General features: G+C 50.9%; 1 protein-coding gene across 1 annotated transcript in view; it reads left to right on the top strand.

The window, feature by feature from the left end:
* The first annotated feature begins 1,185 nt into the window (after positions 1-1,185).
* Positions 1,186-16,928, top strand: part of HSPA12A (heat shock protein family A (Hsp70) member 12A) — a 76,017-nt gene continuing 60,274 nt past the window's right edge. The window contains exon 1 of the mRNA XM_043925261.1: positions 1,186-1,443. Coding sequence (XP_043781196.1) covers positions 1,401-1,443 — 43 coding nt within the window. The 5' untranslated portion in view covers positions 1,186-1,400. The remainder of the gene's footprint in view (positions 1,444-16,928) is intronic.

The following is a 16,928-nucleotide window of genomic DNA, read 5'->3' as shown; positions in this document are numbered from 1 at the left end:
AACCTGTATCCCTTGCATTGGCAGGTGGATTCCCACCCACTGGACCACTAAGGAAGCCTGAGATTTTTAATGTATGCAGATAGATAACAAGTTCATCCTTTTAACTCATCACACTACCATTACTTTCTAAGTAGACCCTAGTCTCCAGGCTTTCCCTGTAGCCCTCTGCCCACCCCATCCTCCATCAATCGAGTGCAGGATGACTAAAGGCTAAGTGCCCTTTGGGAGCTGTGGCCCATCTCAGGGCGGAGAAGCTGGTGGTTTTGACCTGGGTGGGATTCCAGACTGGGCAGTTACTTGCTGTGTGTGTTCTTGGAATCATCATTTAACACCTTCAAATCTGTTTCCTTATCTGCAAAATGGGGATCTCTGGTCCCGACCTCTCAGAGTTTTCCAGAGAAAATGAGATAAGACTCTTAAGGGCTTAGCATAGTGTCAGGCACTAGGGGAAGGATCCAGTAACTGTGATCATTAGAATCTTATCATAGCCTCGTTGCCTCTTCGCATAGCGGACTCAAAAGCCACCTGGCCAGGATCAAACAGGTGCGGGTGGCGCGTGTGTGGTGGAGCCAGAGGAGAGGGAGAATGAATCACTGACTTCCAATCCCTGAATTATTAATGTCGTTATTCTCAGATTGTAAGGAGGGCCCGGCGGAGCCCATATATGGAAGATTCGGTTCAGCCTCCGCGGCAGGCGCCTCCCAGGTTCCGAGTTGCCATGGAGTCCGGCAGGTGGCCTGGAGGCTGATGCCCGCGGTGATGCCCAGAGCACGGCCCGCGCGCTGGTCCTCCGCCTGCGGCCTGAGCGCTGCGGCGCCGGGTTCCGCCTTCACGCGGATCCTTGACAGTTCCTCTGGGACCCTGGGGGAGCGGGCGTCCCCTGGAGAGTGGGGTGCCTGTGCGGTGCTTGGTGCAGGACTTCACACCCTTCCGTTCCAAAGGCCGGACGCGCCGCGGGGCCAAGGGGCCTGACATCCAGTCCCCACCGCTCGCCCATCAGAGCGCCCAGCGCGCGCCTGCGTCCGGCCAGCTACCGGGCCCGGGGCGCGCCCATCACCCCGGGCGCGGCCGCTTCAGGGGCGAGCCCCAGAAAGGAGGGGCCCGGCTAGGCGCGGCGGGTCGGGCGGGAGGACCCCGGCCTCTCGGGCTGGGCCGGACGCCGCGCCTTCTTTCCCCAACGGGCCGGCGGGGCGGGGCGGGGCGCGGGGCGCGGGGCGCGGGGCGGGCCCGGGAGGAGCGCGGGGAGGAGCTCGAGCTGCGGCGGCGGCCTCGTCAGAGCAGTGCTCCCGCTGCCCGGCGGCTCAGACCCGGCCCGAGCGCCGCCGAGAACACGGACCCGGACCTGCACGGGCTCGGACGCCGCGCCGGGGGCTCCTCTCGCGGGCGGGGGCTGCGCGACCATGGCGGACAAGGAAGCCGGCGGCGGCGACCCGGGGTCCCGAGGTGAGCGCGCGGCGCGGGGTCCTGCGGCGCGGCCGGGCGGGCCGGGGAGGGAGGGGGTGCGCTCGGCCGGGCGCTCCGCAGCCCCATCGCGGGCCGCGGGAAAGTAGGTGGCCCCATCCCGGCCTTCCCTTGTCCCCTTCCCTCTTAGGGCCGAGGGCAGCACCGCGGCGGGGCCGGGGATCCGGGGGACCGGGGGGACTAGAAGGTGGCCCGCCGGTCACGTGCTCCGCTCCCGGCTGGGGTGCGGGCACTGCGGCGAGGACCGCAGCCCCCTCCCGGACACCGCGCTGCCCCCGCCGCGGGATGTCGCCTCCTGCGGGGCCCAGTGAGAGTCTGGGAGAGCGTCGTCTCCCCTGGCCATCCCGAGTGCTCTGCTGGGGACGTCCGCGCTGGCCATTTAAACGGCCGGCCACGAGTAATACGGTGTTCCCGGCCGCTCGTTTTCGTGACTCAGCGAGGCGGGGGTGGGAGCCAGGGGGAGTCAGAGATTTGGACCTGTTTTCTCACCCCGCAGAGGCCGGGAGCGGCGCGCCCGGAGTGCGGGCTGTAGTTCCGGGCCCTGCTGCATCCCAGTCTCAATCGCCGCCCATCCCCCGGGGATTCTCAGGGCCGAGGAGAAGCGAAGCAGCGGGAGCCCCGCTGCCACCTCTCCCCGGGATTGCGGGGAGGAGACGGCGCCCGGTGCAGAGGACAGACGCTCGCATTTCGCAAATGTGCCAGGGCAGCTTTCTGGGGGGAAGCGTGGTTTGTGCTCAGAAAGTGGGGGGACGGAGGGCGGGTAAGGAGCGAGACGGGACCTGGAAGCAGGGGAAAGCAGAAGGGCAGCTCTTGGAGCCCAGAGCTATAAATCAGGGCTTCCCAGTAGAGGAGACGGGCTGGCCAGGATTGCGGGTCCCAAGTGGGGAAAGTTGGGCGCACGGAGGCTGCCGCGCGTCCCTGACCTGCAAAGCCTCGGCAGGAGCAGCTGCGGGATGGGGAGCGTAGCCCGGCGGCGGCTTCCGAAGCGACTAGGCAAGCCTCCTAGCGCGGATGAAATTGAAATGCCGGAGGCATAAGAGAAAATTCATCCAGCGGAGGAGCGCCCGGCTTTGCGGGGACCCCACTAGAGCCGGGGAAACTGAGTCAGATGGCAGCACAACCGCCCCAAGAAGTGTCCTCCCAGTCTTGGGGTCTGTGGCGGTGTCCCCCGCCCTCTGCTGCGCTCGGAGCCGCACCTGCCCCCTCCCCAGCCCATTGTTCCTGCGGATCTGGGAGGTGCCTCCCCACTCGGCACTGCAGTGGTGGGGGAGCGCTGGGGGGAGGGAGATCCTGACACCGCTCACTCCCGGGAGGGACGTGGAGAGTCCAGGCGGGGCCCAAACGCAGCATCCCGAATCTGCCCCCCTCCCCTCCCCTTGCTGGGGAGGAGGTGACAAACGCCCGCAGTGGCTGGAGGATGTCTTTTGTCTGAACATCACTCAGCAACTGGTTTGATTTATCTTTTCCCCACCCTTTTCCTTTAAATTGGAAAAAAAAAAAAAGGATGAAAAGGAGGGACATCAGAAAGGCTAAGGATTGCTGAAGCTTAAGTTAGGGAACCGGCTTCTTGCTTTTCCTGCTAGAAGAGTGAATGGCTGTACCCAATGCAAGGTGGGCCATAGGGCTTGTCAATCAGAGAGTGAGCAGAAATGTGCACTAACCTCCCCCAACCCCACTCTGGTAAAAATGGAATTTAGCACCCTTACCCTGCAGGTGGGCTTCCCAAGTGGAGGTAGAGGTAAAGAACCCACTTGCCAATGCAGAAGTAGTAAGAGACTCAGGGTTCCATCGATCTGGAGGAGGGCATGGCAACCCACTCCAGTATTCCTGGCTGGAGAATTCTACAGATGGAGGAGCCTGGTGGGCTACAGTGCATGGGGTCACAGAGAGTAGGGACACAATTGAAGTGACTTAGCACACACCCTGCACACACACACACACACACACACACACACACACACACACACACACACACACACACACACACACACACAGAGGCACTGTGTAGTTGTCTCTCCTCCCCATCCAGGATGTGGATACATGCTGGGTGTGCTGGGCCACCTGCCACTGCTGCCTGCCTGTTCTAGGGTATCTCTTCACTTTCAGGGCTCTGCGGTTCAAAGTGCACTGTGACAATTCCAGGCACATGGACTTGGGGTACAGAAAGAGCCCCTGGTAGCTCCCTGCTTCTCTCTGGCCTCCACCCCTTCATCTATAAAATGAGAGATATTAATATCTCATAAGAGCAAAGCCTGCTTAGCCACCACCTGACACATCTATTCCTAAGGCTTCCTCACTGCATATTCTGTGCTGGGCATGAACATGTATTACTTTATTTTTTGACGCTGCACCAGAAACCTGTGACCAGCATTGTCCTTTTACTGGGTAGGCAATCTAAGCCTAGGTGGAATGACTTATCCAAGGTCACACATCTAATAAGTATTGATTTGGACCCAGGCCGTCTGATTCCAGGGCTCCAGCCCTTTACCACCATCCTGTATAGCCCCTGTGGGCCAGTGATTACCATTCTATTAGGGACATAAAGATGACTGTCCTTCAGGGGATTATTTCAAGGTTTCTCTTGGTGCCAGAGGCATCAAAGTGGTTGGGACCTGTGAGCAGTGGGAACACCGGGTGATGGGGTATGCTGGAAGGGCTGGCCATAAAGCTTTTACCAATAAATCAAGTGGGAATGGCATTGGGGAGGTGCCTGTGAAACAAGAATATCAGGTTGGTAGTAATTGAAGCTGGGTAGTGGGTACATGACCGTTCATTACTATTCCGTTTGCTTTGTATGTGCTTGCAAATTTCCTTAATAGAACATTTAAATTAGTTAATTTGTAAAATCAGAAGGGCCACCCTTTAACCCTTGGAACTTTGGACCGAAAAGTCTGAGATGACTTTCAATCTTGCTCCTGCCAAGAGCTGAGCTGGTTGACACTTGGAGCCCTAGAAGGATGAGATGAGATGCAGCAGGGTTGGGGTGACTGAGGCTGGGCTAGCTCCTATGGTGACTGAGTCAGGCCTCGATGTGGTCAGTGGAAACCAGGTAGTTTGCTCCAGGGTCGGTGGGAGGGTGGGTAAGAAAATGCACAGTCAGCAGGGGTTTTGCCAGGATTGGGGGTGACTCTGGAGGTGGTGCTTTGGACTTTGGAGATGGGATTCTGACTCTTTGCAACCCCATGGACTGTAACCCACCAGACTCCTCTGTCCATGGGATTTCCCAGGCAAGAACACTGGAGTGGTTACCGTTCCCTTCTCCAGGATATCTTCCTGACCCAGGGATGGAATCCTGGTCTCCTGTATTGCAGGCAGATTCTTTAAGTCTGAGCCACCAGGGAATCCCACATCCTGACAGGTAATCATAATAAAAGTAACCATTTAAAATAATGACATTTACTGAGGACTTAGTTTATCCTAAAATCTGACAGTACTGAATTATCTTATTTAGCCCTGATCACATTTGTTATTGCTTCCCTGGTGGCGCAGTGGTAAAGAATCCGCCTGCCAGTGTAGGAGATGCAGGAGATCCAACTCAGGTTGGATCCCTGGGTTGGGAAGATCCCCTGGAGAAGGGAATGACTATCCACTCCAGTATTCTTGCCTGGGAAATTCCATGGACAGAGGAGCCCGGTGGATTCTAGTCCGTGAGGTGGTAAAGAGTCGGACACTGTATAGAGACAGTAACATGGAAACTTACATTACCATATGTAAAATAGATAGCTAATGGGAATTTGCTGTATGTTTCACGAAACTCAAACAGGGGCTCTGTATCAACCTAGGAGGGCAGGATAGGGAGGAAGATGGGAGGGAGGTTCAAAAGGGAGGGGATATTATGTATATCTATCACTGATTCATGTTGAGGTTTGACAGAAAACAACAAAATTCTGTAAAGCAATTATCCTTCAATTAAAAAATGAATGAAAAAAAAAGAGTCCCGACACAACTAAGGGATTGAGCATGCACACACATTTGTTATTGAGTGGATGAATCTTCGAGGGGGCCCTTTTACGCCCAGTTTGCTGAGGAGAAAGCTGCCAGGTTAGCGTGGCACAGCTGGAAATGGGCTGAGTGAGGGTTAGGAGGTAGTCTGCCAGCACATACGGGGCCCTCAGGGAATTGTACTGAGTGTCTGGGTGAGTGAGTATGTGACTAATAGAGCGTGACTAGTCGCCCCACTTTCCTGTGGCCACTAAGCTACAGGTGGATGTGGAAGGTGCTGGTTGTGGCTCCCAGAGGAGCGGAGAAAAGGCTGAAGTGATGCTCTGAGTGTCATTAGGTAGGGCTGTAGTCATGGGATTCACATCCATGTCCGTACCTGCCTGGAAGCTGGGTCCCCTGTCACTGTGATGTACCCCTTGTGCACAATTGCCACATCATCTCCTGCGTTTCCCAGAGCCCTGTCCTCTCCTTTGGCCCTCATGCAGTTCCTCCTGTCTGGAAAATCCTCACTTTCTCTAGCAAACTCCTGTTCATCCTTCAAAACTCAGTTCAGGTAGCACTTCTCAGGAAGCCTTCCTAGACTCCTCCGTCCAGATGAGATCCCAGCTGTGTGGTCCAGAGCCTTTGGTACTAGCCATTGGTGATCCCAGCTACTGTTCAGTTTTACATGTGAATATCCCACTGACTCCCCCAACAGCCCTATGTGTGTGTGCTAAGTCACTTCAGTCGTGTCCGACTCTTTGCGACACTATAGATTGTGTCCTGCCAGACTCCTCTGTCCATGGGATTCTCCAGGCAAGAATACTGGAGTGGGTTGCCATGCCCTCCTCCAGGGGATCTTCCCGACCCAGGGAAGCCCAACAGCCTTATGAGTTTGGAGAGTGTTATTATTAACCCATTTTGTTGATGAGGCAGTTGAGGCCTTTGAGGAACTTGGTATCTTGAATGCTAGAGTTGGGGTAGGGATCAATCCTAGAGCCTAAAAGCTTGTGCTGTTTCTTTCAATCCCTTTTCTCTCAACACGGGCAGGGACTATGCCTTTCATTTCCATACTCTTAGGAAGGGTTCCAGTCCCATCACTTCATGGCAAATAGATGGGGAAACAGTGGAAACAACAGTGGCTGATTTTATTTTGGGGGGCTCCAAAATCACAGCAGATGGTGACTGCAGCCATAAAATTAAAAGACGCTGACTGCTTGAAAGGAAAGTTATGACCAACCTAGTCAGCATATTAAAAAGCAGAGACATTACTTTGTCAACAAAGGTCCATCTAGTCAAGTCTATGGTTTTTCCAGTAGTCATATATGGATATGAGATTGGACTATAAAGAAAGCTGAGCGCCAAAGAATTGATGCTTTTTTGAACTGTGGTGTCAGAGAAGACTCTTGAGAGTCCCTTGGACTGCAAGGAGATCCAACCAGTCCATCCTAAAGGAAATCAGGCCTGGATATTCATTGGAAGGACTGATGTTGAAGCTGAAACTCCAATCCTTTGTCCACCTGGTACAAAGAATTGACTCATTTGAAAAGACCCTAATACTGGGAAAGAGTGAAGGTAGGAGGAGAAGGGAAGGACAGAGGATGAGATGGTTGGATGGCATCACCGACTCAATAGACGTGAATTTGAGTAAACTCTGGGAGTTGGTGATGGACAGGGAGGCCTGGCGTGCTGTGGTCCATGGGGTTGCAAAGAGTTGGACGTGACTGAGCGACTGGACTGAACTGAACTGAATTGAGGAAGGGCACACAGTAGGCGCTCAATAAATGTCCTACTGTGTGTCGAGTGCATCTCAGTCAGCAAGCTGTGAGGGAGCACCGCAGTAGGGAGTGGCATCTTCAGTCCTGCCCACTCCACAGGGCAGTGGGCGCTTCTAGAAACTCAGATGCTCAGCAGTGGGCGGAAGCTGGAGAGGGAGGCGGGTGGGGCTCCATCAACCCCTGAAGAGATGCGACTTTGATTCCAACAAGGCTGTGAGTGACGACTCAATCTTGTGGGGGCGAAATGCTCTCCTCACACAAATAGGCCTCTTTGGTGAGGGAGAAAGCGTCTTTATTATCGCGGCGCATAATTAGAATGGCAGAGAGGAACCAGGGCTTTAGTGAATGAGCAGCATGTGGCTGGGAGCGCTCGCCTCCCACCCAGGTCTGGGCCTCGCCAGGAGAGCAGGGTGGGCAAATGAGATGGCCAGGAAGAGCAAGCCCTGCTCAGAAACGACCCTGACCCCATCGCAAAGGACTGGACTCTGCAAATCCTCCTGCGTTCCTTTTGTTGCAAATAAGTCCCAGTCCCCACTGTTGGTCAGATGTACACTAGAGGTGCAGAGGGCTGGAGGAGCAAAGTAGCTTTGGAGCCCTAAGACTCCGGGTTGGTTCTACTCAGCTTTCCTTGCCTGGTCAGTGAAAGGGGCAAATGATGCCGGCTGGCTCTGTTGTGGAAATAGTAGAGATCATGGGTGGGCAGAAAGCTGTTTTGAATGCCTTTCAACACCTTTCTCAACACTGCAGATTGCACTGCTGGGGAACAAGAATGAAGCCAACTGTCCTCCAGGGCTGATCTGGAAGGGGTGATGCTGGGAGCCGCAGTTTTCGGCCGCTGGACACTCCCTGGTGTTAGAACCACTGTGGTTCTCTATCCAGGCTGCCTATTAGAAGTACTTGGGGAGTGTTTTAAAATTCCTGTTGCCCTGGTCCTGATGCCCATCCCAGAAACTATTCTATCCGGACCTCTTTGGGGGAGCAGACAAGTTTGAGAATCACTGAGTTTTCACATGTCTGCATTTCGGACTTGGGACTCCAGCACACGGTGGGTGGAGGGCAGGGAGCAGCTGACACGGTCCACTCCCCAGCGCTGGACTGTCTGAGTCAGCAGGGAGGTTTCAGCACCAGCCCTGTGTTAAACACTTCACTTTTACGTCTCATTTAATCCTCATAAATACTCCATTAAGTGGGTGATTTTACACAAGGGGAAACTGAGGCTGAACTGAATTAAGTGCATCCCTCCCACCCCGTGACCTTGCTTGTGGCGGTGTTGTTACTAGAAGAGAACTCAGACTCTCAGAAAAGCCTCCTCAAGCACCTCCTATCCTCAGGGAACTGTTTCTCAGTCTTCAGCCACTTGTGTGTGTTGTTGTGAGTGTGCATTCATTGGTGTCCAACTCTTTGCGACCCCATGGACTGTAGCCTGCCAGGCTCCTCTGTCCATGGGATTTCCCAGGCAAGAATACAGGAGTGGGTTGCCATTTTCTTCTCTATCGGCCACTTGAGGTTCCCCATTTTTTATTCCACCATGTATACCAACCACCCAAACTGTAATGTACTGTATGATTATTTTAAAAATTGACCTACTGTTTTTTTAACACACTTATTTTAAGAGTCTTATTTATATCACTTCCACAATAGAAAACTTGTATCACTTGCCATTCAGTTCAGTTCAGTTCAGTCACTCAGTCGTGTCTGACTCTTTGTGACCCCATGAACCACAGCACGCCACAGGCCTCCCTGTGCATCACCAACTCCCAGAGTCCACCCAAACCCATGTCCATCGAGTTGATGATGCCATCCAACCATCTCATCCTCTGTCGTCCCCTTCTCCTCCTGCCCTCAATCTTTTCCAGCTTCAGGGTCTTTTCCAATGAGTCAGCTCTTCGCATCAGGTGGCCAAAGTACTGGAGTTTCAGCTTCAACATCAGTCCTTCCAATGAACACCCAGGACTGTTCTCCTTTAGGATGGACTGGTTGGATCTCCTTGCAGTCCAAGGGACTCTCAAGAGCCTTCTCCAACACCATAGTTCAAAAAAGCATCAATTCTTCAGTGCTCAGCTTTCTTTATGGTCCAATTCTCACATCCATACATGACTACTGGAAAAACCATAGCCTTGACTAGACAGACCTTTGTTGGCAAAGTAATGTCTCTGCTTTTTAATATGCTATCTAGGTTGGCTATAACTTTTCTTCCAAAAAGTAAGCATCTTTTAATTTCATGGTTGCAATCACCATCTTCAGTGATTTTGGAGCTCAGAAAAATAAAATCAGCCACTGTTTCCACTGTTTCCCCATCTATCCACCGTGAAGTGATGGGACTGGATGCCATGATCTTAGTTTTCTGAATGTTGAATTTTAAGCCAACTTTTTCACTCTCCTCTTTCACTTTCATTGAGAGTCTCTTTAGTTCTTCTTCACTTTCTGCCATAAGGGTGGTGTCATCTGCATAACTGAGGTTATTGATATTTCTCCCGGCAATCTTGATTCCAGTTTGTGCTTCCTCCAGCTGGGAGAAGGTTTTTTGCTGAGGCTGTGCTCTGGGGGCAGAGGGAGACTAGAGAGTTTTACAGGCAGTCAAGAACATGAGATCATTAGACTGTTTGATAGAATCAGGCTCACGAGGAACTTGAACAGGATAAGAAAAGCTTTAGGAATCACCTGGGGAGGGGTCATTAGAATTCTCATTCCTGGATTTGCTGAAATTAGGCCCACCAGGGAAATGGGGCCTGGGGATATGTTTGCACAGCCCATCAGTGAGTCTTATAATTGGGTGAGAATTAGTGTGAAATGTGACTGCCAGGTCCCTGGCCACCAGGGAAATTGGGACCCTCCCTTGGGGTTGCGGGGGGGATGTCTCTGCATTGGAGTGTATGGCTCTGGGTTGGCCAGGTGGGGAAAAGAGAATGTTCCAGTGGGAATTTACAGGGGAAGTCACCTTGGATTCCAATCCTAGCTTCACTGTGTACCAGTAGTGGGATGCTGGGCAAGTTCCTTACTCCCCCTCCCACCTCAGTTTCCACATCTATAAAATGGGAATAACCTTTGTGCCTATTCTAGAGTGGGTTTTATTTACTCCTATAACCCTTGCTAAGTGCTGAGTATTCTTCCTGACTCACGGTGAGTGTTTGCTGTTGTCCACTGTTATTGTTCACTATTATGAATCCTGTGGATGGAGCTCGGGTAGTTATCAGAGGCTGAGTTTCGCCCAGGAGGCTCAGAGGAAAAGGAGGGCTGAGAAGCAGTACTGCCAAGATCTCAGTGCTGGGAAGGAGCAGACCCAGCCTCAGCCCCAGGCTGTGTGACTTCTTGTCCAGCAGGCCCACGACTTTGGAGGAGACTTTGGTGTCTCCACCACGACATTGGTGTCTCAGGATGCTGGCCCTGCTTGGCTTCCACTGAGTCCTTTGCCAAGGCTCTGAGCTCCACATGGGTTTCTGACTGGGGCACCTGTGAGGAATGAGGTCTCTTTGTATCCAGGACTCTAGCCAGGGCTCCCCAGCCTCCACCCTCAGATGGACTCCCAGACCACCATTGGACACACTTGGCCCACTGTGCTGATGCCACAAGTCTGGAGCTTTGCACATTCTGCTCTGGGCTCTGCCAGGACCACCCTCCTCTTCCAGCCTTGACCTAGTCTTGGTAGCTGTGATGTCAGGAAGGGTTAACAGCTGCTCCACAGCACCCCTTCTGGGGAACAGTGCTGGGGAACAACAGTGTATTTGCCTTGTTTTTAGTCCACTGATGCTTTCGATCTGTGGTGCTGGAGAAGACTCTTGAGAGTCCCCTGGACTACAAGGAGATCCAGCCGGTCAATCTTAAAGGAAATCAACCCTGAATACTCTTTGGAAGGACTAATGCTGAAGCTGAAGCTCTAATCCTTTGGCCACCTGATACGGAGAACTGACTCCTTGAAAAAGACCCTGATGCTGGAAAAGACTGAAGGCAGGAGAAGGGGACAACAGAGGATGACATGGTTGGATGGCATCACCGACTCGATGAACATGAGTTTGAGCAAACTCCGAGAGTTGATGATGAACAGGGAAGCCCAGAGTGCTACAGTTCATGGGGTCGCGAAGAGTCAGACATGACGTGATGACTGAACCAACAATAACAACAACGTCTTTAGGGTCGCCATGGTCCAGGTTTGCCGGGACAGTTCCTCTCTATGCCCCTTGTCAGTGACAGTATTAATAATGACTCCATTCACTTTCTGAGTATCTCAGTTTGGAAGATGAATTATATGGTTGTGTCACTTATCCTTGTCCTTTTCTCAGCCACCAGGGCCTCAAGTGGGATGAGGAACGCAGGAGGGTGTGTGGTTAAATCTGTGCTTTTGGCCTCTGACACTTGTGGGTTCAGATGTGTTTAACATCTGGGTGTCAAATTGTTGGGCCTCAGCTTCTTCTGCTGAAAACAAGGATGATTAATAATTCTGCTCCATTGGGGTGTGTGACAATTGAGAGATGATATGTCCAGGGCTGGGCATAAGCCTGGTACCTAGAGGGGGCTCAGGAAGTGGCTACAATTGATTATTATTATTGTTGGTTTGATTTTGGAGATGTAATGGCTAAACATGGGATCTGGAGCCTGACTGCCTGGTTTCATCTCTGGGCTATGTCCTTTACCTGTTGTGTGGCCCTAGCAAGTGGGGCTTCCCCGGTGGCTCAGATGGTAAAGAATCTGCCTCTAATACAGGAGACTTGGATTCGATCCCTGGGTCAGGAAGATCCCCTGGAGAAGGGAATGGATACCCACTCCAGTATTCTTGCCTGGAGAATTCCATGCATAGAGGAGGCTGCCAGGTTACAGTTCATGGGGTCACAAAGAGTCCAATGCAACTGAGTGACTAACACACACAGCAAGTTACGTAACCTCTTAAAAGCTCAGTTTTCTCATCTGTGAACTGTAGATTAACTTCATGTGGTTTTTGTAAGAATTAAATGAGTTTATACAAGAAAGGTACTTAAAGCCAACCACAAGCTAGACATTAAGTTAATATTAGCTATTATTATTAGCTGTTATTGTCATTATGAATAATAGTTCCAAGTTACATTCCTGTAGCCCAGAAGAATTATCCAATGTATTAGTTTCCTATTGCCGTAGTAAAAATGATCACAAAGACAGTGGCATAAAACAACACAAATGTATTATCTTATAGTCTGGAGACTGGAAGTCATTACAAAGTGGGTCTCATTGGTCTAAAATCAAGGTGTTGGCAGAGCTGTGTTCTTGTGGAGGCCCTAGGGGAGAATATGCTTCCTTGCGTTTTTTAGCTCTAGAGGTCACCTGCATTTTTGGCTTGTGGCCCCTTCTTCCATCTTTAAGTGCATCATCACTCCAGTCTGCTTCCCTTGTATGTCTTCTTCCTGACTCGGCCTCTCCTACCTCCTTCCTCTAAGGACCCTTGTACAAGGATCTCTTATTTAGGCCCATCTGGACAATCCCGGGTACTCCCCCTCTTCCAAGATCCTGAATTTCATCACATCAACAAAAGTCCTTTTTTTCCTATATTCACAGGCTCTAGGGATTAGAACATAGGCACATTTGGGGGACTGTCTACCGCAGTCCGAAAGATTTAGGTGCATTAGTTAGAGAGCCTTCAGCGTTGCCCAGGAGCAACGTGAATGTTGCAAACTTTTCCTCCTCTGGGTTGTATATCTGTCGGGTTCCTCTGGAACCTGCAGAACGATGCCCTCCTGGAGTTTGGGTTGTTGGTCAGCCCTTGGCTTTTTCTTTTAATTTAACATTTTAAAAAAATTTTATTTTTGGCTGCGTTGGTTTTCGCTGCTGTCTGCAGGCTTTCTCTAGTTGCACAAGTGGAGGCTGCTCTTCTTTCGGGGAGGCTTTCTTCTTCCTCTCACTGCCGTGGCCTCTTGTTGCAGTGTGTGGGCTGTAGGGTGCATGGGTTCAGTAGCTGTGGTGCAAGGGCTTAGTTGTCCTGCAGCATGTGGGATTTTCCTGGATCAGGGATCAAACCTGTGTCCCCTGCATTGGCAGGCAGATTCTTAACCACTGGACCACCAGGGAAGTCGAGCCCTTGGCTTCTAACAAATCCTGGTAGGGTCTTTGGAGACACTGCTATTCCGGGGGCTCAATTAGATCCTTCTCAGGAGCCTAAAGAAAGAATCATTGATACCTGAATGAAAGACTTATGCCCAAATGGGGAAAACTATTAAATTAACAACAAATTAATGAAATGTCTGCAAAATAAGTGGCTTCCTGAGGAGTCCTATAAAATCATTCTGCTGCATCCTAGTGCTGAAAGCAAGTCACCAGGCCAGCCAGATAGATGCAAGGAGTGGAGAAATAGACTCCAGCTCTTAGTAGGAGGTGCTGTGAAAAATTTGTGGCTGTTTTTAATATAACAGAGTCAGCTTGACTCAAATGTTAAAAGCACAAACCTTAAAAACTTGTACATTTTCAAGCAACTTGTTGGTTAGATTTTCTCACTTTTTAAGATGTCTGTCAGTCCATGCCAATTGTCCAGAAATGAGCCCTTTGTAAATCAGATGTTCAGTTCAGTTCAGTCGCTCAGTCATGTCCAATTCTTTGCAACCCCGTGGACTGCAGCACACCAGGCTTCCCTGTCCATCACCGACTCCTGGAGCCTACTCAGACTCATGTCCATTGAGTTGGTGATGCCATCCAACCATCTCATCCTCTATTGTCCCCTTTTCATCCTGCCTTCAATCTTTCCCAGCATCAGGGTCTTTTCCAGTGAGTCAGTTCTTCGCATCAGGTGGCCAAAGTATTGGAGTTTTAGCTTCAGCATCAGTCCTTCCAATGAATATTCAGGCCTTATTTCCTTTAGGATGGACAGGTTTGATCTCCTTGCAGTCCAAGGGACTCTCAAGAGTCTTCTCCAACACCACAGTTCAAAAACATCAATTTTTCAGTGCTCAGCTTTCTTTATAGTCCAACTCTCACATTCATAAATCAGATGTTACTCACAGTCAAATGATCTTAAAAGCCACTTCCAATTATCTTACTCTGGAAATTGTTACAGCATGTATTTCTATGGTTGACAACTGGGGAGATGATGTTGGTATAGATGCAAGTTGTGTTGGCTTGTTGGCAATTTTTCCCAGTGTGTTTATATTTTGGTAGATCAGGATGGGCTTTCTCATGATTAAAGATCAATCAGAATTAAGAAAAAATTGAAAATATATAGAGGCTCCTTCCTTTAGGGCAAGTCGCGGCCATTTTCATATCTTTCCATCCCCTTAAGCTGTATGGGGAAGCTCAGAGAGCAGATAAAGGAGCTGGAAGGCACTGTCCCTTTAAGAAGTCAGTGGTGCAGGTGGCCTTCTGGATGGGGCTTTTCGTTTTGATGAGCTCGCTCTCTGTAAGAAATGAGTGCCCCTGAGGTCCTTCATCTCAAAGGAGGAACAGGAGCCAATGACTTATTCACTGGGTGGTGTTGGGTTCAGGGCCCAGCGGCTGCTGGACCAGGATGTCCCTAGAACCCTGACTGGTTTTGGAGGGGCTCAGGTGCCAGGTTCTGTAGGTGTTAACTGGTATGCACCAGCCCTGTTTTCCCCCTGCAGCCTATTATTTTAAGTGTGCATTTTTGTCAAATGTGAAGATTTTTAAGAAAATACACGGCAGTGTAGCAGAAATGTCTGTGTTCATTTCTGCTGTGGAATGAGTGTCGATTTAATAATCTTGGCCCTGTGGTGGAGAGGGGTTCAAAGGAGTCAGCCAACAGGGAGAGCCTCTGGGCACTGCTTTCATTTTCACCTCATTGCTGAGCATATTAGGTCTTCCCAGGTGGCTCAGTGGTGAGGAATCCGCCGGCCAAGCAGGAAACATGGGTTCGATCCCTGGGCCGGGAAGAGCCCCTGGAGAAGGAAATGGCAACCCACTCCAGTATTCTTGCTTGGGAAAATCCCATGGACAGGGGAGCCTGGTGGGCTACAGTCTACGGGGTTGGAAAGGGTTGGAGTTGCACATGCATGCAATGGAGACTGTTTTACTTCCTGAAGGTTTTGACTACCTTTTGGGTAGTTTTGCCTACTGTGTTCCAATATGACCATCAGGAAAACCAAGGCTGTTTTTGGTAAACCAGACCCTCTGGTCCTGTTGGTTTCTCAGTGACTGGGAACAGTTTTCCGAACCCAGATCCTTGGTCCCATTTGGGACACAGAAGATGTGGGTGGTGAGCTGGAGCCTTCTGATGTGGAGGCCTCAGGCTGGCCTCTTTCTGTTTCTCCCCCAGGTTTCCGTGGGCAAAAGGCTGAATTCCTCTGGTCACTTCCTTCCTTTCTGTTCCTTTTCTCTTTGTCCTTGAGGAGCCCTCTCTGCCAGTTGGAATAGGAAACTGTTTACAGCACAAATGTCAGGAGTCCTGTTCCCAAAGCGGAGGTGAATGTTGTTGAGAAAACAGAGTTTTTAGGTGACTTCTGCAGCCTTTTGAGACCTGGGTTGTGAAATGACTGGGTTGGGCCTACACCCTTCATTTTGTAGGTGGGCAAAGGTCAGGGTGGGCTAAAGAGACTGCCCCCAAACACTTGGCAAAGCCAGGAGAAAAATCCAGATCACTCCCTCCATCTACACACTTCCCGACTGAACCTAGAGGTTGCCTCATAACCCTCCTGTTGACTGAAGAATATACACACTCCGGGCTTGAAGTCCGAAACATTTCGGCTGAATAAAACATGACTCTCTACTTTTAGGTTGCGTGTATGTTTTTCAGTTGACACTCCTCAACACAGCAGTCCAGCCAGCCTCTCTCCATCAGTCAGAGATGGCATGCCGATCTAAAACCTCTTTGCCATTAATAAATTATTGACTTGTCGCCACCCCCACAGCCTTTTCTCTTCCACTTTCTTGCATATTTTCTCAACTGACATTGGTAGCTGCCCATCCTTTGTGCCCTGGTCCTTGGCAGAGTGTTTGCTTTAAAGGTGTGTTGAGGAGGGCTTTTGGTTGCAGGTAACCAAACCTTTTCTCCCTAGAGGAAGTCGAAAAGGAGATTTTATAGAAAGGATGTTAGGATGGCTCCTGGAGCTTAGGACTGCTGCCAGGTATAGGAGCAAAAACGCTGGGAGCCTGGAGTTCTCCCCTCTCCCTCCCCCATCTCTTACTTCTGCTTTGCTCTGCATGTCATCCATGCTCCCTTCCCTGCAGGCCCACTTATGCCCTCCCCAGTTTGTCTTTCTCTCCCAAATCCAGGTTCCAAGAGGAGGTCCCTAGGTCCAGGCATGATTACTTGTTACCCCTGGCCAGGGGACGGGGCCTCCTTCTCTGTGGGGTGAGCTGGGGAACAGATGGTCAGAGAATGACCCTCATACAGGTAGTTATGGTGCTTGTAACCAAATAAGTCATCTGCAGGAGATGGTTTCTAGGTAAGGGCTGTACATCCATACAGGTGGAGAATAAATGTACACCCTACTAGAAATTTTACTCCTTTTTCTTTCATGGAGGAAATTGCTTTCTTCCATGTAAGTATTTCATAATGAGTAGAGTAGTTGTCTACTGGGTCTTTCCCATGAAATGAAGTGCAGACTCCTGGGGTGTTCTCCTGGTGCACACAGGGCCGTGGTTCAACCCCTCTGAAGGGACCGTGGGCATCAGGTCAAGCTGTGGTTTCCTGAGTTAGAATGTAGCAGAAGGAACACATCATTTGTCCAATGATGCCAAATACATCAACTGACGCATTTGCTCCAGCATCTGTTCTGTCTTAGGTACAAGGAATGATGTGAGGACCCTCTGGGGAGGCCTATTACTCAGCTGTGGGAAGGCCCATCAAGGATGTATCACTAA

This window comes from Cervus elaphus, chromosome 15 (assembly GCF_910594005.1).
Source record: "Cervus elaphus chromosome 15, mCerEla1.1, whole genome shotgun sequence".
Taxonomy (NCBI): Eukaryota; Metazoa; Chordata; class Mammalia; order Artiodactyla; family Cervidae; genus Cervus; species Cervus elaphus.
The sequence above is the reverse complement of the archived record's forward strand: the minus strand, read 5'-3'. Positions and strand labels throughout refer to the sequence as shown.